The sequence below is a fragment of the Morone saxatilis genome, unplaced genomic scaffold, assembly GCF_004916995.1.
Source record: "Morone saxatilis isolate NCDOM2014 unplaced genomic scaffold, NCSU_SB_2.0 Contig4, whole genome shotgun sequence".
In the NCBI taxonomy this organism is placed as follows: Eukaryota; Metazoa; Chordata; class Actinopteri; family Moronidae; genus Morone; species Morone saxatilis.
This window is the reverse complement of record NW_023339984.1, coordinates 7,813,171-7,835,764: the sequence shown is the minus strand read 5'-3', so window position 1 is coordinate 7,835,764 and position 22,594 is coordinate 7,813,171. Positions and strand designations below refer to the sequence as shown.

At 39.8% G+C, this 22,594-nt stretch overlaps 2 protein-coding genes across 2 annotated transcripts; both read right to left on the bottom strand.

Annotated features, from left to right (window-relative positions):
- Positions 1–23: 23 nt before the first annotated feature.
- On the bottom strand, positions 24–4,025 carry LOC118338441 (synaptopodin-2; the record flags this gene model as incomplete). The annotated part of the gene is made up of 1 exon (XM_035675740.1): positions 24–4,025. A coding segment is annotated over one exon (621 nt), but the record flags the coding sequence as incomplete, so codon positions are not given.
- A 1,746-nt stretch (positions 4,026–5,771) lies between these two features.
- Positions 5,772–21,524, bottom strand: LOC118338113 (synaptopodin-2). Its single transcript, XM_035675324.1, has 4 exons — positions 21,402–21,524; positions 14,279–14,430; positions 12,511–13,304; positions 5,772–10,733 (listed from the first exon to the last, which is right to left on the bottom strand). The coding sequence occupies exons 1-4, from the start codon at positions 21,507–21,509 to the stop codon at positions 7,012–7,014; spliced, it is 4,776 nt and encodes a 1,591-aa protein (XP_035531217.1). The 5' UTR covers positions 21,510–21,524; the 3' UTR covers positions 5,772–7,011.
- Positions 21,525–22,594: the final 1,070 nt, after the last annotated feature.

Below are 22,594 nucleotides of genomic sequence, written 5' to 3'. Positions count from 1 at the left end.
TCTCTCTCTCTCTCTCAGCAGAAACAGTTAATATATAAATGGTTGAAATACATGACTAAAAACATAAACAGTTGACATAGCTTAAACTTGAAACAGATGAATTTATAGAATTTATAGCTTAAAATGAATAAGTTACAAGAGTTAAAAGCAGGGGATACAAGGTTGAAATAGTTAAAGAGAAATGGCTGAAATGGATATATGGTTCTAATTTATAAAAGTTAGATTAATGGTTGAAAAAATATATAGTTGGAGTAGACTTAATGGATAAATAGTTGAAGTAGGTTAAAAGTAAGTTAATGGAAATAGAGATATAGATAGCTTAAAATATAAACAGTTGGAATGGATAGTTAAAAGTAATGGATAAGCAGTTTGCTAAAAGTAAGTGATAAATGGTTGAAATAACTTAAAGTGATAGAGAAATGATTGAAATTGTTATTTAAAAATAATGCGTAAATGATTGAAATCGCTAAAAAAAAATGGATATGTGGTTCTAATTCATAAAAGTAACCGTTGGATGAATATAATAGAAAAAAAGCTAAAAGGATATAGCTGGAATAGACTTAGGAAAATGGTTCAAAAGCTAAAACTAATGGATAACAAGTTATAATAGTTAGTTAAAAAGGAACTGATAAATGGCTATAGTGGTAATAGTAATGCACAAATGGTTGAAACATCCATCTTTTGCCAGTTCAAGTGGCAGTGAAACCTAAATATTACATCATTTGTATACAAAAAATATTGATCCATTATTATATCAACATGTCTATCATTACCAAATATAGTTAAATAATATCAAGTTGAAAATCAGTGGAAATTGTCATATTTGGAACATGATGGGTGTTGTTAATGAAGGGACTTGGTTGGGAGCCACTGGTCTATAAATGACTCACCTATACAATTATAAATCATCTGTTGCAATCTTGCAACACTAAAAATATACATGAATTGTAAAGCACCAAAGGGATGAAAACTGTCTCAGAAAACCCTGACAAAGCTTTAACAACTAAAATAAAGTTGTGTCAGCTGTAATTCTCTTTATCTGCACTCAAGAATTGCAGTGCACAGCCAACAATAAATATACTCAGTGACATCCAGCGTGGGAACATGGCTCCCTCAGGGCCTGCAGAACAATCAAATACTATTTGTTTTAAATGCCATCATGTTATATAGGAGGGAGCAAGGCCTAACAGGGTTCACTCACCTTCTAATCCAGTCAGTATGTTTTAATTGACCTTGCAAAGTTAAATTTGCCATCTATATATTTCTTAACTTGGTAAAGGAGACTAATAAAGAAAGACAGGTTGAGTTTGCAGAACCAAGCAGGGCAGGAAAGCATAAGGTTGGATGTTAAAAGCAGCAAGTTTATTGACATACTGTAATGCCTGGTATATAAAAAACTATGCCAGGAACCCCATACACAAAATGAAATATTTTAAAGGTGTGTGTTGTGTTTAATGCTTGTTCATACTTTGAGTCAAGCTCCACCTTTTTAATAGCATTTGAATCCCGCCCAGTATTTTCAAAATCTAAATTGGTATAGAAATAATTTATGTTTATCATCTCCCTCTGTGTCCTTATCTCTCATTCTCTAATGGTTAAGCTACAGTAGGTACCCACTGTTATTATGTAACTGGTGGTCACCATGGGAACAAGTCCCCACCAACCCCTCCCCTGGATACAAAGCGAGTGACTATTCCAGACAACACATCATACAAAAAGCTTCATGGGATGGTACAGCAAGCAACAAATGGCCCACAGCCAAGTATTTCATGCTTGGAACACAGCAAAGAGCACAAAAACACAGTGCAATTTGTAAAATAGTGCTATTTGTCTGTATTTATTTTCATTTACGCTTTATTTGAATCTATATCTGAATTAGTTTGAAACAGAAATTGATTACTGGTATTGTGTTATGACCATAATAAGCAATACAGTGTAATTATCACAGATACACTATTGTATGATGCTCCGTGAGGCAGCTGAGACACAACACAATGCTGTGTGATAAATCTTATTTATGTTTATGAGACTGCTTGGTGAGAATCACATTAGGACATTATGTACACTCTGTGGAAACACCAACATTGCTTTTATCTTTGGAGATGATTATAAGTTTATAGCATAATCCCAAACCGAGCACAAGCCACAAACCCATTACATACTGTAAGCAATTCTCCCAGTGTCAGTAAACCTATCATAAACTAAAACAATCTTTCTTGTAGCCATAATTAGGACTTATCAACATTCCTCAAGTTACCTTTTACCCCAAACAAAAAAACAAACATTGTCCATCTACATACTGTGTGCTGCAATGTGAAAAATCATTCCAGATTCCCAAAGAAAAAGTCTTGGAAAACTATAACGGGGAAAAGATGTCCCAGTTTCTGCTTTTCATCTTCTCCCTCTCTCTGAGTAGTTAATGGACACATGCTAATGCACTAATTAAAATGCACCTGGTAAATACGTGAATTAATCTCACTTATTAGAGCTTACATAACGACATGTCCGCCCACAACATGCTGAGTTATAGCACTAACCTTTCCCCAAGTTTTAAGCCTCACTTCTAATGCATCTCTAATTGTATTCTGACAGTGAAATGAGTTCTCCACCACACTCAAGTTTCACGGATTAAAAATCAAACAAAACCATCCAAAAATAAGTGCACCATCACTGCAAGAACCAGCATGCTAGATACATATATTCACAGCAGAAAATTAAAAAAGTATGAACAGAAACTCAGTCCACAAGCTGACAACAATTCAAGAGGTAAAGCAACTTATATACTATATGATGGGTAGGTCACTGCTTCTTTCTCTCTTTCAGCATCCTCATATATCTCTTTCCTCAGGACCCCATAATCACCTATTTTGTATATTCTGAAAGGTTCACTGAACAGTCAACATTTATAGTTATCTCCCGATATACGGTTACTATACAATCCCTCAAATCTCTCCACTTATTTTGTACTAAACATGTCCATTCAGATCTATTATATCCATTCTAAACAACATACATCATTGCCTCATTTAATGAACTACAGGCCCACTTCAGTGTATTAAAGTTGTCAGTTAAATGTTAATGGGATAATGTTTAAGTCTCGCTACATTGTTAAAGTAATCATCTCTTTTCACATTTGATAATGGCATGCAAAGATTTCATCTAAAATATTTTATATTAAAGATTCAACATCAAAAAGTACAAAGCGTTTTTTTAAAGCGCTGTTAGCATGTCAAAACCAGGGGAAATCCAGCAATCTTTCCGAATGTCCACTTCATCATACATTAGCTCACTCTCCTCACACACTATATTGTTGTTATTGTTATAGGAAATGCTCTAACTTCACATGAATCTGTTATAAAATCAGTAAGTAATAGGATTTTACTCATTTAAGGTTGACTTGTATCCTACCGCTTCCAACTCCAAGTGTTGCTGGTGTACACAGACTTGTAAGTTTGCTTCCCCATGGGCCTCTTGTGGTCAGAGTAGGAAACTGAGGGGCCCAGATTTGCCTCTGCCACAGACCTCTGAGGCTGCCACTGTCTGGGTAGAGACCTGTAACCAGCATGACTGGCAGGAGTGGAGACAATGCTCCGTGTTGGGGACACAAATGATGGCAGTGGAGGTCGACTATGACTGCGGCTTTGGCTCTGACTCCAGGTGTGGCTGCCTGTTTTCTGTGGGGCTTGGTAAGAAACCTTGGCCTTCCACTCTGCTGGGGGCTCGGGCAGCATTTTGCGCTGGGCTGCCAGGCGGACGTTTGAGGCGAGGGTTTGCTGGAGGTTCTGGAAAGCAAATGCTTCATCCACCAGGCCCATGGGATGCCGGGAGGCAGCCTCCCAGGGCGTAGGGGGTTTGTGGCCCTTCTCCAGCCAGGAGGTCTGCCTTGCTAGGGGAGATGAGAAGCCCTGAGCCGGAGGCTTTGGGGAGGAAGAAGCCGAAGCTGACTTCTGGCCCGTGGATGGTACTCTGGCTGGTGGGGAGAGGGAGTAACTCCTGCCAAGTGCCTGTAAAGAAAGATCCAGACATATTTATTTTAGTAAGGGCTCATTTTTGTTTGGCTGACTAGCCATCTGGCCAAATCAAATCAGCTTGGAAAATGTTGGAAGATAGAGTAGCTCTTTGTTAACACATTTCTTTTAAGTACTGTAATTCTCTAATGTTGTATTTCATGTTAAAAATAGTTGTTTGTTTTATTCTTTATATAAAACCATGAAACAGTCAGAAAAATTAACTATCGTTAAAGCTCTATTAAACATTTTCTTTTCAACTTATTGTATTAGCCTCCTCAACCCAGTGCTTTAGCATTTGTACAAACTGAGTGAACTGCCATTTTATTTCTTAGAACAACTGGTTTATGAGAGTGCCTGGGCTTCCCACAGTAAGCCATATTCAGCTTGTTATCATTCGATCTGCTTTACTAGACAGCAACACATTGAAAGTATGACGGTGAAACTGCTAAATGCTCAATACTAAAATCTCCATTAGGGTGCCTAGACAGCCATGGGTCATGTGGGGTGACAAAGCACCTCTGTACCATTCATTGACTCTGACATTACAGACATGCAGAAAAGGCAGTGCTGCCATCATCTGGTGAAAGATGGGTAAGATCAGCAGATGGGAAGAACTAGCAAAAATGAAAGCACAGAATAGAGGAGAGTGCAGTAATAAAAAAAAATGTAGCTCAATGAGTCAAGGGGGAATAAATTATCTGCTGACTCAGGTATCTGGTAGGCCTTAAAGTGCCTGTGGCAGCGTTATCCTGGATTAAGGCAGACATAAGAACGTATGAGTAGATTAGTAGACAATCTAAGGTCATATTTTCATGGAGGAGATTGCCCCAGTGACTATATATTTGCCTCACATTGTTTATGTCTATTATCTAGCTGTCATTCTGCAGAACCTAACATATATCTCAGAAATGGGGCCTGAGCAGGTTCTAAGAGTTGGTGTCCATTATAATGTGCATGCACAGGCTTCTTTTTGGAGACAAGTGTTCAAAATAGTCTACATATACAGTGTTACATAAGGTTTTTCATCAGAAAGTACATTTGAAAGCAAAAATCTTGGACATTAATCTATATGTAGAAAAAGAAAATTAGAGCACATCAGAGCACACTGAAAATCAAGTATGGTTGATATAAAGGCGCATGTGCAATCAACCAATTAGGCGATGGGGGTTAACTCTGACTAGGAATCAAATTCCTCCAGCTATAGCTACAGAAATCTGCCAACTTAAGACAACATTTGATATTAAAATGTCCACTTAACAAATAACTGCCCTTTGAGAAAATGCATGACACACCATGGATATACATTTCAGCGGGGGCCACTCACTTGACCTCCAGATTTATCCAGTGAGCTTGCCTGTATTCAGTGAGGTCACCAATCTAATAATACCCTTCATAAATGCATCATCAGGTATGTCATTCTGCAGGAATGTGCTTCTCAAGCATTCACCTCAATTACTGTAAAAGTAGTTGATTTGGATAATGAGATGTTTTTGGCTAATGTTAGCAAGCTCTTTATTGAGTACAAATTGTATTTTGTTTCATTGTTAAAAACTGATTTATTTTGAACCACTGCAAACATTAAGTCTAATATGATGGTAAATTACATAGAAACGGATTGATTTGTGGCTGAAATTCTTAATTAATTATTTATAGTACAGGTGGAGAAAAGGTTTGAATTCAGTGAGATGAAAAGAAAAGAGACTACAAATAGAAGAAACCCAAAAAAAGCATGCTTAAAGGACAAAAGAAAGGAAAGCCAAACAAGGATAAAAGACATTTTAATGGCACTGCAGTGAATCATACAGAAAGTGCACTATGAAGAGAAACACACAAAAGAAAAGGAAAAAGAAAATGAAGAACAAAAGCAGCCCTGCACCAAAAATATATTTGTGAACATTACCAGGCTGGTTATCCCTTCAGTAATTCATCTTTTGTTAATCATTTATCATCTAGTCATATAAAACAAAAGAAAAAGATGCATGGAAGAGTGAAACTACTAGATTGGGCAATACTATATATTTTTCTGTTATCAGAAAAAATACTACGAGGGCCTAAGATATAGTTGCGGTCATTGGCTTAAGTTGAAATTTAAGCCTACTATCTCTGCACCTCAGCACTCCCTCCCATGAGGCAGTTTAAATATAGCATCTAACATGATGCAACAGCTGGTAAAAAGCTTAAAATAAAATTAACCCACTTAAGTAGGTGCTATCGAAAAGACACTGGGGAAAGCCACTGAAGAATAAATTGTTCACGAATCAAACACTTGAAGTTCAAGCAAGTGACAGTGTTCTTTGTCACTTTTTGTCAGGCGTATTGCTGTACCCCCCAGTGTTTACTTGAAACCCCACAGAGTTGTGACATAATCTCTGCAGTTATGACATCACTGGCACTGCAAATTTAGCTTTCTGCTTGGTATCATTACACCCCACAGACCCCACCCCTCACTACTTTACTTTTATTTTTACTTTATTTATTGAATTTTTTTTATTTAGCTTTATTGTATATTAGTAGTTTGTTAATCGAATAAGATTAGCCACATTTAGCATTTAGTTTCCTCTTTCCAAAAATCAACTTCCTCTTGTCACTCCTTCCTTTCAATTCTTACTGAACATCATGCTCCCCTACATTCTTATATTGCCACCACTTTAGATTCTTCCTCAAAAAATTACATTAATTTTTGGTGGAAGTTTCCATGTGCATCTTTTTTTGTGAACATGTCAAAATGCACATGCTTTTTAACTCATTTGTGTCTGATAAAATATACTTACAGTTGGGTCTTATTCTTATGTTCTTAATTTGTAATGACATTCACATTAGTTTTCTTAATTCTGAAAACCATCTAGCTCTGTGCTATGACAATAACAAGAGCAAGTAGAGGTGACAGTAGTCATTGCAAAAGCAAGTTTATATGCTCAAAATAGTCCACTTGGCTGTGGACTACAAGAGCACCAACCCTTTGGCTCAAGCAGACACTAAGCAGGTCATGAATCTACCAGAATCACTCTTTATCAACTGCTGTAGGCTTCCACACCTGAGCTGAGCTCTTTTTAGCTGTAAATTTAGGTTTAGGAGCAGCTACAGGGTTGCCACCTGATGCAGATTCTGGTCTTGCAGCTACAGGAAAACTAGGAACAACATAGCTACTGGGAGGCTGTGGCTGGTAAGGTACTGAGGGAGTTGCCAAGTAGGGAGGGCTATTGGCTGGTTGGTAATGGGCTTGAGGTGCCTGTTGGTAGGGAGAGTTTGGAGACTGAGGGGCTTGGGGATGATAAGCAGGTGGGGCGGGTTGCTGATACTGTTGGTTATATGCCTGTTGGTATGGACCACCAGGAGCTTGTTGATAAGGGTTGGAGGGAGGATAAATATTAGCTGGGTTTTGCTGGTAGTTGCCATCATGCATCATAGGCTGCATGGGCATCCCATAAGATTGCTGGGGGTATGGGGCATTAAATGGTCCACCTGGCTGGATGGGGGCCATTTGCTCATATCTAATTGGTTGGTTTTCAACAGGAGGGTTAGGAGGTGGACATTTGGGTTGAGGTGCAGGGGGCTTGGCAGCCTCTGCTGCTGGGCCAAAGGTAAAGAGTGCGGAACTGAGTTGATAAGGTTGATGCTTCATAACATCTATAACATTGAGGGGTTTAGGGGCAGGCTTTTGCTCCCCTTTGCCTTTTTTCTTGGCTTTGGTTGAAGGGCTACTTGGAGGGGGTTGTTTTGTTGCTGCTGGAGGATAAGAAGGGGATTGAATAGGATTATATGCCCGTGAAGGTGGAGCACGTACATTGGGTGTATATTTCCACTCGTTTGGTAAGGAAGCAATGGGCGATGTTGGCCGACTGGCCTTGTTTGCTTGAACAGTCTCAGAGTCCACAACAAACTTCTCCATACGAGACTGCCTCTTGGCAAACATATCAGCTCCTTTCCCTTTGACTGCTGGCATCTCAAACGCTGAACCTTGGGATGATGGGTTTAAGACAGTGGCCATTGGGTTGATGGGTGATGAAGCTCTTTGACCAATGGTAAAAGACTGCATTCGCTGTGGAGGAGGTGGAGGGGTCCGGCTTTGTGGGGCATTTTGTGGTGGATGCCAAGGTTTTGGAGAGGGAAGAGTGTTAACCATTGACGGGGAAACATTCACAGGTGTTTGTTGTGATTGTGGTGCCCAGGTATTAACAGGTGTCTGAGGTTGTGTCTGAGCTGAAGGCCATGTATTCATTGGTGGCTGTGGTGGAGTCTTTGAAGTTGACTGTTGCCAGTTTGGCTGTGGTGTGGGCTGGGGTGGAACTGTTTGAGCCCAAGGTGGTTGATGTTGGGCCTGATTTTGCTCTTGGGCCCAAGAACCCATGGGGGGCTGACCATGTTCTGAAGGGTGCTGGGCCCATGATGGTTGGGACTGAGCCTGGGTAGGTACTGGCGCCCATGGATTTAAATTGGCTTGGGGCTGTGGTGGAGGTTGTGCTTGGGCTGCTTGGATCCAAGGTGGCTGAACCTGGGCTTGAGTTTGTGATGGAGACCATACATTAATTGAGGGTTGCTGTTGCTGCTGAGGCTGAGCTGAGACCCAAGGTGGTTGAGGCTGACCTTGTGCTTGGGCCTGTGGCCATGCTTGTTGTAGAGCCTGTTGTTGTGGTTGCTGAACCCATGGTGGTTGTTGCTGGGATTCTGGCTGAACCTGTTGAACCCAAGGAGGTTGTGCTTGGGAATTTTGCTGGGGTTGTTGCACCCATGGTGGTTGATGCTGAGAGTCTGTTTGTGATGGCTGCACCCATGGGGGCTGGGGCCGCTGTTGCATTGGTTCTTGAGGTTGAACCCAAGTTGGTTGCATCTGCTGCAGATTTGGCTGCTCATGAGAGTGTGTCCAGGGTGGTTGAACCTGTGGCTGAGACTGTAACTGCTCTTGAGGCTGGGCCCAGGATGGCTGAGCATGTGTCTGGGCTTGTGCCTGCTCTTGAGGCTGACTCCAAGATGGCTGAATTTGAGGGGTCCAAGTATTTGTCGAGGTTTGAGGCTGTGCTTGGGTCTGAGTAGGCTGACGTGTCACCCAAGGTGGCTGTGTTGGGGACTGACTTGGACGTGGTTCCTGGGGCTGCACTTGAGCTGGATGCCAAGAATTGGTAGGTGGCTGTTGTGCTTGTGTTTGTGCTGCAGCCCAGCTAGTCACAGGAGCAGGCTCAGGCTGCAGGGTAGAATTCATATGACCATTTTCATCTTGAGCTGTCACTTGCAGAGGCTGTTGTTGAGATTCAGGCTCTGGGGGAGTCCATGTGTGCTGTTCCTTTGTGGTTGTGCTGGCAGGAGCCTCCTGAGGGGCAAGAGGGGGGGAAGGCTCAGGGGCAGGTGCAGGGGTTGGCTCTAGTTCAGGAGCAGAGGCAGTCTCTGTGGTGGGGGCTGCAGCAGGTGTGGATACACTATTTTCAGCTTGTTGAGGCATGTCCTGGTTGGTCTCTTCTATCTGTGGGGACCAAGGAGGAGAGTTGGGATTGATCACAGGCTTTGGAGCCACTGGTGGTGGAATCTTGTGTTTAACTGAAGCCTGGAGAAAATTACAAGCCTCAGCCCCAAGGCTAAGGTAGTCTTCCTCAGGTCCCGACTCAAAACCCAATTTCTTATCACTCCTGTTGAGAAGGTTTAGCAATACTGGGCTCGGTGATACTTTTGGTGCTTCCTTAAAAGTGAACATAGGTTTGCCAGTGTTTCTTTTCCTTGCATCCATCAAAAGGCCAGTCTTAATTGCAGGGGTAGAAATGCGCTCATCACGGGAAGCTATCTGCTCTCCTTGGCCCACGGAATCTTGATTGGTCCCACTCATTGCGGGAGAATAAGGGGTAGCCGCCATGTTTTCTGCTGAGAAAGGCTTTGCAGTACGATTGTTGAAAGAACTCTGCATTTCACTGGTTTGATGTTGGACTGTGCCATTGATGTTTGTAGAATAGTGCTGCATTTGCTGTTGCTCTTGATATTCTTGCTGCTGCTGCTGCTGATACATTTGCTGTTGTTGATAATGTTGTTGTTCATACTGCTGCTGCTGATACTGTTGTTGGTATTGTTGTTGTTGGTAGTTCTGTTGTTGCGCATAGTACTGCTGCTCCTGATATTGCTGGTATTGTTGTTGCTGTTGGCTTTGTTGGTGTATATTTACATCCATGTAAGCATGGGCCTCTGTTGTGGACTGCATGTAGGAGTGTTCCGCTATCTTCTTTTCAGCCTCCGGCACTCCTTCCACTGGCATCCCATGGCTCCTAAGCTCCTCATGTTCAGCAGAAATCTCATCCATTCTCTGACGCCGTTGGGCAAACATTAGGGCACCCTTTCCCTTGGTTTCAGGCAAACATTCCATCTCTACTTGGTTGTTCAGGTTCCTTTCAATCTCAAGGAGACCCTTGTCCCAGTTGATGGTTAGCACACCTTTGCTACTATGGGCATTAGTAAGGAAATGCTTGTCAGAATCGCTAGGAGCCAGAAGGGTAAATTCAACAGTGTGGGTTTCTTGTTTGTCGTCTTCGTTTTCTTCGTCTTCGTCGCTGTACTCTGGTTCGTCTTCTCCTGTGCCGTAGCTCACAAGTGTGTATTTCTTGGCCCTCTGCCGATGTTTCTTGAACATCAACACCCCCTTGTTGTTGGGGTTGGGTGGAGCAGCCGTAAGAAGGAGAGCAATACGTTTACATTTGGACTTGGCCTCTTTCACCTGCTTCTCAGAGAGACTCTCGCTACGCCTGAGCCCTGTATTGAGAAGGAAAAGAGAGAGTTCAGTGTCAGGGGCCATTGACAGGGTAATCAAAATAATCTCTTGGGTGGATTTCACCTTAAATTATAGTTATTAATAACATACAATGGAATAAAGATCAACTCAAACTTTTTCATCTGTTTAGAGTATATTTTGGAAAAAAAAAAAATTCTTAAATAGCTTAATTTCCTGTGTCTCCATTAGTTACTATTTTGTTTATACTTTGGTTTGTACTTTTCAGCTCTTTGATCACTGACTTAAGGACACTTCAAAGCAGTCCTTGCAAGCGGTATCCGCATTCGACATGTAATTGACTAAATAGCTCTAAATTATGAATTTATTTATATATTTTCTTTATAATATGCCCATCCTGAATATGAAAAATACAATTATATTTTACCCATTTTGGTTCACCACTCATCTAAAAAGTAAAAATAGAGCTTGCACAAATAACATGGTGATAGATGACAAAATCAAGTTTTAAAACAAAGTTAAGCAAGGCACAAAGCAATTCCTTTGATATTGTAACTTTACACTGATACTGACCTTCTGCAAAAAATACATTTTAAAAATATCTCCCATGTTCTGAAGCAGAAATGACAACAGACTAATAAATGGTTAATACTATATGCACTGTTTAGCTGATTTGAACACACAACAAATATTCTGTAAACTAAATTATTATCCACATATAGCTAGGTTAGGTTAAGTTAAATGAGTTATTCAGTTGAACATAAAACATCAACCCATAAAGCAATTATTAAATTCTCTGACCCATGTCTAATATCCTCATTTGTTCACAGACAATGAACCACATTAAAACAGTGCATCCATAAAGTAGCCAGAAATAGGAACTGAAAGATTAAAGATAGCCTTCATGCAATAAATCCACCAGGACCAGAGCGTCTTTACCAGTCCTTATCTGTAAGTTCGAAAGCTGTCTACTTACAATCTTCTGTTCTTAAATCTGTTACATTTTTCTGATACTTTGACCAAGAGACAACACACAACAAACCCACTCTCAAATTATCCAACAATGCAAGTCAGTAATAAAATAATATGTAGGTTTAGTTTTTTATATTCCTGCAAGACTAACCTGAAGGTGGAGGGACAGCGGGAGTGAGCAACAGACTCACTTTTTTAGCTCAGTTAAAGCACTCAGTTTGAAAGGATCAGGTAACGGGCTGGGGGAGCACATGCTTGTGTCTGTCAAAGGACCACTTCTGCAGGCATCATCAGCGTGCTGGTGTTATATTTATGTCTTCAACACAGCTCGGAGGAACGTTTCAGTATCCATATTCATGATCAAACCTCTTCAAAGGGATAGTTTAAAGTATTTTATATTGTGTAGTGGCTTTCTACACACGATGAATGTCTTTTTGAATTTTATATATATATTATATTTAAAACTTGTTGACTGTCACCATCCTATTTGCACTATGCCCCCTACTATCGCTTTGATTCTGTTGTTATTTAGGTTTGACCCGGATGTATCTGCTTCCATTCAAAGGAAGGAGCACCCTCTTCCAACTGCAGTGACACACACATGCTATTTTAAGGGGTACACACACTGGACATCAGGGTTTGGAATGCACATGTGTTGTTGACAAATGCAATTTAGTGTTAACCTATTAGCTTGCAGATTCTTCCTTAAAGAATAGATAGAATAGAATAGAATAGAACTTATACACTCACACACACAAAGAATGAATGCAGACAGAGATTACTCCAGGGTACAAATTAATACACAGTTAATGGTCCATAGGTACTTACTGGCGTGTTTTGCCCGATGCTTGTTGGGTTTGTCTTGATCCCCCTCAGAACCAGAGTCCTGCTCTTCTGCTGCAGTCGCCTCTTCTGAGGGAATTCCAAATGAGACAGTATAAGATCCAGGAACTACCTCACAGTGCCCTCCGCCTTCTTCTCCTTCGCTTTGGGATCCAACACTTCCACTGACCCTGGGGCCACCCACACTCAGGATGCCCCTCCCTGCTCCTGATGCTGCTGGCTGCTGCAAAATGACCTCCACCTGCCCCAGCATCGAAGGAGAGCTGAGCACCACTCCGTGCTGTCCGAGCGGCTCTCTGACAGAGCACGGCACATAGTGTGTTGTGGTGGTTTTGTGGATTGTCTCAACGGCTTCTCTGTTTGAGAGATCTCCCTGGATCCCAAGAGCACTCCCAAGAGAGGTGCAGCCCACATCGTCCAATGTTTGCTCAGAAAGGGACACCTGGAGCTCGACCATGTCCCCTGGGGAGAAGCACCGCCGTACTTCTTCATCATTTTCTTTAAAAAAAGGCTCCTGGCCTCTCTGCTCACCAGATGAGGGTAGATGTAGCTGGGTGCAAAGCAGCTGGGGTCCCTTGGGAAACATTGTGTCACTATCTGACTCCCCATAGTAGGCCTCGTCCTGGGATTCAGATATGTAGAGCTCCCTTGGGCTTTGGGACCTGTGCTTTGGGGAGAAGATGTGGAGGGTGGTGCTCTCTGAAGCTGCACCAGAGCAGTCCCTCTGACCACAGTATGTCTCTTCTGATTCATAGACTTCTGGGGGAGTAGTGCAGTATCTTTAAGAGGAGAGAGAACGTGAATGAGTGAGGTGCAGGTTATTTTTTTAAGAGCCACTGTTGATCATTAACATAAATAAGAGATATTGCTACCCCTTATATTATTTGTTTTTTGAACAATGGGTTTTGAAGTGAATTTCAGACAAAAACAAAACGTCTATGCAGTGGTCTATGTTTTGCTCATTAAATTACTTTGCATTACACTACATATCATTTCAATGAGCAATACATCACCACAGTGGAATGGAGATATTGGATAGTTGAGGAAGTAATAGCTGACATAAGCTGAGGTCATCTGCTCTCCAAGTCTACAGAGACAATAGCCTACAATCATGCAGTCATAGAAACAATCTTAATACAAATCCTGTACTGTACTTATTGTCCTGCCACAAATAACATGAATTTAAATCAGAAAAGAACTAGATTCAAGAACAAGATTCAACTTTAATATGCCTTCAAAACAACTATAAATCCTTCTGCAGTTTAAATGTGGGCACATTAAGGCGCATGCAGCAATACTTGAGGACATGTCAACCTGATAAACACGCTGGCAGTACCCACTGAGTAATGGCAGAGCAGCTGCATGTCAATCAAGACACACAAATCTGTAATACATTGGTCAAGCCGGTTGGAAGGTCAGCATGGCTGACACACACATTAACTCACTAACAGACACAGACATGAATGCACATATATACACAGACAGTCAGTGGTTCCCTGACACTATGCAAAAGTGCACAGGTCATAAAACAACATGCTATCTAAATGCAAATACAGTGGTGCCATAATCATTTTGCATTGCTGTTGTGAACACCAAGGACTTGCAGTACTGCGTGGCTCATTTGTCATGATACACAGTTATCGTGCTGTTACTGAATGTGCAGACATTTTCAAACATTGTGTGTTGTGTTTTCTGCAATTCACAGATTTACCACTTCACTGTCATTAATTTCCTGGGTGGTACATGGCACTACCTTTTGACAAGCAGCTGTAGACAGTCGATCGATGTGTCGATGAGCGCAAAGGCTCGTAAAAGGGTGAGATCGGCACATGGCTCTCCATTGAGTGACACCACCTCGTCACCTTCCTGCACTCCAGCCAGAAAGGCACGGCCTCCTTCCTCTACCTGTGGAAAACAAAATCATAGTAAGAGGAGAAACCTATATCACATACCGGGTCAGTTATCAGCATAGCCCCAAGTGTGAGAATGGTCCTATAACCTTCACACTCAGGCCAGCTATGACAGTGCTGCTATTTACAGGAAGTCAACATAAATCATCTTTAAAATGTTGTCAGTTGCTAGTAAGGTCATAATATAGAAACTTCTACCCAGGTCAGTGTCACAAATCCATTTTTATCTGGGACAGCAAGAGGACAAAGTATTTTTCATCTATAAAAAGGATTAAGAATACATTATTAATTCTCTTTAGAATAATATGAATATGAGAAAGGTCTTCTCCTTCTAAGTGGAGCCTAAATACAAGAACTATCCAACAAGAGTCAACCTGCAAATAATTAGAATGTAAGCAAAACAGAAAACATGTGTAAATAACAGTGGTTTATGTCTAACATTAAGCTAAGTGCAATGTTGAGGGCCTCTACAGATATAATGAGGCTTCCTAGGAATGCTTAATTGGTTATCTCTTTTGACGTGTATTAAATTCAAACCAGGCAATGGATGATTATGTGTGTGCGTAAAGAGTAATATAATTCCCTGTGAAGTCCTACGTGAAGTACATCCTGAGTGAATCAGCTGAAAAAACGTTTTCTGACTGGATCATTAATATTTGAGAGATATCAAATGAGGATAGGGAAGGTGGGGTAGTGGCCTTTTCAAATCAATTCAATAACATTTGTAAATTAACTATAAAAGTATATCAACAGGTCACTGTAGAGCAGAGCAACAATTTGTGCAATTCACACTACAATGTACAATCATTGTCACTGATATTCAAGAGATGTAGGTCTACCTTGTGTTTTAACTGTGGCACTGCATATTATTGCTGCAGGCCAGCTCTGTGCAGATCCATTTAAAGGGCACCTCTTTACACAGTTAAACTAATGACTGATGGTTTTGTTCGGTTGTAATTGGTTCTTGAGGACTATAAAATGGTTCATTAATAAGAGGATTTAATAAGAAGAAATACCCAATAAATTTTGCACAAAAGGCCACTTATACAGCTAGGGGGATAAATGATTACTTCAGTACCACGCTATTAGAGGATGCGCTCTCAGGAAATATGTTAAGATGTATTGCAAATACTACAAATACACAGCTTTACAAAGAAGGTTTATAATGTAGTGCAACTGCAATAAACTACAATTATATATTGAGACTGGTAACCACTACAAAATGTATCAATACTAGTTTGTTTTGGACACCATGACATCTCCACTTTAATTCTTGTTGTATATAATCCTTCTCGCTCTCTTCCCCATGTTTCTTGTCTGTCAACTGTCAAATAAAAGAAAAATGCCATAAAAAAAATCTTAAAGTACTAAAGGAGATAAGGCTCCACAACTCAATTCATTCACCATAATGAGGTCATGTATCTTAATCTTTGTCTTGGCTGATTCCTCTAGGATTCATTTAAGAATTTACATTTATGATACATCAGAGTCAATATGTTAACCTTTGATGACACTGAACATGAGTAAATGACCATGCTATTCTGCCATCGATCATGCTAATGCTCCTCTGCAACCTTGGCAGAAGACACTTCAAGCTGATTTATGTCATCACACCATCACTAAACAAATGCAGTCTTCTCGGTTTCTGATATTAAAGTTGCTGTTACCCAGAAAACCTTGCTGGCAGGCAGCAGCCACATAAATTGTGGAGCTGCTAAGAGCTCAGAGATCAGGCATTGTAAAACTGTGGCTGTCCATCTCCATGTTTATTTTAACAGCACAACACACAGAAAGTCTGTGTTGCTTTCTTGTGCCTTGCTGGATTTTTATTACAATAGTACAGTCATAAAGGTAAAGCAGCAGAAGACAGAAGGAAATGTAGAATGTCACAATACAGTAGAACACATGGGGATAACACACCAAACAGTCCTTCATAATCACTGGCGCAACACATGTGCTTGTTCTCTGTTCTCCTTCATTGAAGGAAATATCTAAAAATCCTCATGAAAAAAATTAATCATGTTATAATTTTTTACCTGAAACCCTTTTATTATATTACACCTTATAGAAATTATCTTTTACATTTTGGAATTTCATATGAACTGAGATCGCCAATCAAATCCTGCAGAATCATCCTCCATGGACATCCATCCGACTTGAGATACTTGCAGTAAAGAAATCTTGCCACTAGAGGTCGCTGCGCACACACACATCTTTTACTACTAAAGGAAGAAGGAGAGAATCCCTGCGTCAAAGTAACATAAGGATGGGGAAAGACAAATTTTTGTCCAGAAACACAAAACACAAAATAATTTTTTGCACCAATTGCAGAGCATAGATTTAGAGATTTGCTACATCAGAACAATATTAAAACCCATCCAAATGAAACATTCATCACTATATATATATATATATATTTACAAATGATGAATGTTTTGTATATACCTTTGATTCTCTTTGACTTTTGTTGGAGATGCAAAATCAAATTGTACTCGTTTTTGCTTTAATCAAAACATATGTTCCAACATATAAGAATGATGAACCTTACCTGCTAATTTAGTACAGGACCACATAGGCCTGAGTCTAACATAAGCAACATCCTAGGCAATAAAATGGGCCTACTTTGCTACATATACAAAAATATTTTATGAGTTACTTTATAGAGCTGGTAACTTTCAGATAAATCCCCTCTGAGTTTTTAAGAGTTAACAGTGTGCACACAGGCCGTATATGGCAGCCTGTGTGCCTGTCTATTGGGACTCACTCCTCACTACAGGGAGGATGGTTTGTCTGGAACGCCACAGCAACCACTCATGCTCCAAAAAAGGAGGGGAAACATTTGTCGTTGTCTCTCCTTGCAACACAAAAGATACACAGACAGTGAGGCAGAGTTCAAAAGAGGCATATACCGCCTAGTGTCTCAATCCTGTTCGTCATACACTGCTTGGAAAAAAAAAAAAGGTAGTCTTATGTGCAGGAAAGGATAACAAATAAATGCTTCTCTAGGTGTCAGAAGGGAATAAAACAAACAGTGTTGGCCAGTTTTTTCAAACAAAGCGCTTTCCAAAAATACACATTGCCCTGAGCGCCACAATTTACTACTGACAACACGTGGGGGCCACAATTAGACAACATTATATGCATGTGTTATCCTGGGTTGCCCATTTTCAAATTATCTATTTAATAGGCTTAAATACATCAGAAAATCACAGGAAACACAAGACTGCATAATGTGTCCACATAGCTCCTGGCGGTTCCTGCCCTTTGCAGCTTTAAGCAATTATGTTTTTACATTTCAGGAAAATATACAGGTAGCCCTCACACCATGTGGCAGGACAGTTACATTTAATGTCTTTATTTACTCATTTATTCCCTTTTGTCTTAAAGGAAAGGTGTGGGAACATTTCAAGGGTTAGAGAGTTTAGTTTTTGTAGTTTAGGATTTCTATCCGCATTCCCTGGGCTAATGCAGTTAATACATATACAACTTCAACTACAAAAGATACTAAATTCAATCATAGATCCAAACAAACATTCCCTCCACCAGCCAACAATTTCCAACTTACTGCTAACGCATTGCATGGTATTATGCATATATTGTAGGGTGTTTTTACAGCCTTCTGTCCTATTTTTTATTCTTTAGTTCAGTTTGAACTAAGATGACTTTGCCCAAATGTCACTATAACCATCACATGGATTTAATATGTTAAAATGTGTTTAAAGATGGATTACAATTGAAATGCCTATTTGGACAAATATACAAACATTATTACTATACATGGTCCTTTTTTCACAATCCAATGAATGCCATTAAACTGGGCCTCACTTTGGGTGGCGCTGTCAGGAGCATTCACAGCCAGGAACACTGCAACTCATAACTATGTCATCAAAATATAAATCTCTAGGAGCGTTGGCCCTAATTTGTTCAGATGACGTGAAATAGAAAAACGGAAAAAAATAGCACAGTCATCATCTGAGGTCACTGCTTTCTTCCAGGACCAGAATGTAGATGTTTTGCTGAAAAACCCAATGCCAAAAACTCTAGTGATGGAAGGAGCTGTGAAGCACTTTGTTTACTCCGGGAAAACGACACTGAATGAATGCAGTAACCGCATTTTGCTGATTGTTTGGCAGCCTAATAAGGTTCCTATGGTGCACAATTAGGACTGAATCGTTGGCAACATGAGCCCTCTTTGCACTGAAAAGGGCAAGATAACCCAGGCAAAGAAGACCTCTAATTCAAACTATGACTACAATTAAATGGAATGGGGATAACATTTGGATTGGTTCTTATGAGATTCTGAAAAGTCTCAGACTTGAATTAAGATTACTTTTCTTTTTTTTTTGTCATTCAGTGCTCCATAACTGATCTGATGCATGTTGACATTCCACATACCAAGATGGCATACCTTAGTAATTAGCAGGCCAAAATGTCTCCTGTGCATGTTGGTAGAATATAAACAATTTATTTTCTTGAATATCTGAGTATGTTTGCCAACACATCCAAAACAAGCATCCCACTATCACCATAGATCAGATGTTAACTGTTTCTTGGGTCAAGACAGTTTTGTATTATGCAGTTTCTGTAGCTTTAAAAATAAAGTGACCTCATCAACTTTGTACTCAGTCCAGGACTCCAAATGAGAAGAAAAATACTGCCCTCCCTTATATGGAAAGAACCTTTTAAGAGTGGATACCCCGTGCCCTTACACTGTACTGCCTGTCAGTACACTGAACAATCTCTCTCGCTCAAGAAACAGTTTCCACTACATTCAACAGAAGCTTTAAAAAACACCCACATTTTATCAGACACAGGAGAGCTTCTAGGTTAAGAGTATTTGTCATGATCTTGGTATTTTTGCTTTTTTTTTTACTTTTAACCGACAAACTTGGCTCACTGTCCTTCCTACAAGAAAAGTTTGGGGTATGTTTAGAGTTATGCCTTCCAGATGAGGTGGACTAGAACCCCTGTCCTAGAGGCATATTTAGCTACTTCACTGAAATACACTTAAATGCAATGAATCACAAGTATCTTATGTAACACATGAGAACTCTTGTGTTATTCAACTCCTGTGAATTTATTTAACATTTGACAGTTAATTCAAGAGAACATTTAAACTGGAACAAGAGGTAGGAGGCACTCCCCCTTATGGGGAGAAGGACACAGACTTGCACAGTTGTTTCGCTTTCTAAACTTTGTTGTTGCTGCTAATTTTTGGCATAGCAGTTTGTAATGGTTATGTTGGCTCATGCTAGACACAACATTGTGGGGTATTTGTACAAATGATGATTAACAGGCTTAGGGGGTTGCTGCAAATCTACGGCAATTAGTTCATGTAAAAAATCTGATTTAATCTTGAAGTCATCTGTAACCTACATTTGTGATTTTGTCTTTTTGTCATTTTGTTCATATATTTTATTAAAACTTATGAAAACATCGTCAACAGATGCCTGAGTATTAAGGAATAAAATAATTAACTCTTAATTTATGTTTTTATTCTGATATAAGCAATTCACTAAATGCCATAATAAATTGACAAGTGATTTATTTTAGTCTTTAGAATCAACTCACCAGATGTTAATAAGCTAATTTAAAGCCTCAGCGGATGTGCATCTACTTGCTAAATTACAAGAGACTATTCCATGCCAACAAACGTGGAAATAATTATTATATTCAAATACAAAAAAAAAAAAAAACACAATAAGAGTCACAAATGTACTTCAGAATTAGTTTGAAACAAGTTAGGAGCCTGTCATCAATATGATCTATTAATGCACTCAGAGGCTTTCTTCTGGTGGAACTTTGATGTTGCAGGAATGCAGCTTAAGAAAAACATTTACATTTTCACTGCATGGAGGACAAGTTGATGAGGGATCTGTGTGGCTTGAGTACTTGTGAACATGCATCTATACCATATATAGAGCCTCGGCAGCCCTTCAAAGTAAAGGCACCTGGCTTTACCTCTCTCAATGCACATTTACATCACAGAGGTCTCTGCTTCTGCATTAATCTGACATTTTATTTTGAGCATTTTCATGATTACATGTATGCCTTTATTGACTAAGTTTATGACAACCAACCTGCAGTAAAACCTCTGAATGTAACCTGAATGTATTTGTTATGATCAATATACTTACACAAACCCTCTTTAATTGTAAAAGTAGATTACTGTATTAATAGTATTGAGTGATGTAAAAAAATATATTTACGTCAACAGTGTGTGTCAAAATGACTCCTAGTATCATCATAGGGCACATATTGTTACCTGTAAGGTTTATTACCACACTATCTGGTTAAACAAATATTATGTAGACAAAGTGGTTATACTTTGCCTGACCTCCTGCCTGTCATTTTTGAATGTTCTTTTTAAAGTGATATCTGCATGCTCATATCTTTCTTTTAACTTTTTCCTTTTTTGTTAATTTGCATCGATATTCCTGCATAACGCACATACCTTTCACTCTCCAGGTTAGTTACTCGTCTGAATAAGTGCTTTTGCTTTCTCGCTGACGTCTTTGTGAGTGATAACAGATCACACTGCTCTCAGCTTCGCTTCTCTCTCTCTCTGTCTTGGCCTTGACCATATAAGGGTCCCGAGGAATCTCGCACCAAAACACAGCCAACGCACACAAAAATGCAGCGACACGCACCGCTGCCGAATAAATTCTCTCCCAGTCCTGCCAGAGTTTGTTTTAAGGTTGTTAAACATTTTACCAAATATTTTTTTTCAAATAGACTAATTAGTCGACAAAACTCAATAAAAACTAAAAACATTTATAGCAAACTGGAGAATTTATAAGATCTCTGCAATAAGATTAATAAAAGGTTCATTAAACTGTCTGTCTGATAATAACAAAACTCTGGAATAATCCTGTTCTCTCTCAAATGAACACTTTAATATAAAAAAAATTCAAAACATCTAACACAAAGACAGATAGACAGACATACAGATAGATAGATAAATACCTGGGAGACTAAGAAAGGTCTATAGGTGTCCCCCTCTCCCTCTCGCAGGGTGAATCCCCAGGGCGCACCACCCCGCAGCGTTACGCAGATGTAATCCCCGGTGCCCATGCTGCGCACAGCTCCTCAGCCAAACCTCCACAGCGCGATCATCGAACTGCCAGCCGGAGCAGCAGCACTTTGCAGAAACCACCTCCACCACACCACTGTATAATCCCCATCATCTGAGTTCTCCATGAGTCCAGCCCGCTCAAGAAACGTCACTGCGCACGGACCCGCCTGCAGGCGTTGCATGCAACTCGTGGTTTGTCTTGGAGAGCTCATGGACTGTTTTACTCTCCAACATCCCCGAGCTATAGCATCCTAATGGAGAACGACTACATGATACTTTTGGTACTATCATCCAATTTGTGCAGAAAAGAGTCATACAAGCCTTAAAAGCCTAAATATTCCAAAGGAGAAATCTTAAACCATGTTAGCCATAGTCTTTAATTTCTATTATACATTATATTATACATTATATTATACATTATATTATACATTATATTATATTATATTATACATTACCAGTAATAGTGTAATTCCATCTAATTTTTAGGCTTTTGCAGCAAATAGGCTGGCTGTTATTTGTATAATATGAACGGATTGGATTTATAAGTAGCCTACTATAGTTCGTGTGCTTTTTATTATGTGACATCACTTTACTGTCAGGGCCATATGGTTCAACAGACTGGAGTCTAAATTGCCCATGCAGTCATCACTCTAAGAAGTTTTGTTGTTCTTAGAGTGTAAGTAAGTTTTTTGTTCAAATATATATCATGCAGCCTACAGCTCCTCTCACAACAGGATGATCTAATTATGTCTCAAAGAGTGCAAAATAAGATCATTTATTTTCAGGGACTATACCTCAGTGGTACACAGCCTACATCCCTGTTCATTACACATATAAAGGCATATAGGTTGTGTGGCCATTAAACTTTAAAAGCTATACGCCTGTAGTACATTTAAGGGCATCTGTTTCATTTCCTTCTCTTGTGCTCATCCATATACTACATTCTATTAGGCTATGCAAAAATGTAGTCTCGTTGGGATGTATTTTTATCATAAGAGTGTAAGCTTTTATGCTCAGTGTGCAGATTATGTTGAAACGCATGCATTATAAGGACGGCACAGGTCCACATCCCTGTGCTGACGTG

What these genes read in the sequence shown, in the direction of transcription:
- LOC118338113 (XM_035675324.1), bottom strand. Translation starts at nt 21,509, where the DNA reads ATGGGCACCGGGGATTACATCTGCGTAACGCTGCGGGGTGGTGCGCCC. An exon ending in CTACAGCTGCTTGTCAAAAG is followed by an intron (nt 13,305 to 14,278) that starts GTAGTGCCATGT and finishes CTCCTCTTAAAG; the next exon opens with ATACTGCACTACTCCCCCAG. An exon ending in GCATCGGGCAAAACACGCCA is followed by an intron (nt 10,734 to 12,510) that starts GTAAGTACCTAT and finishes TTCTCAATACAG; the next exon opens with GGCTCAGGCGTAGCGAGAGT.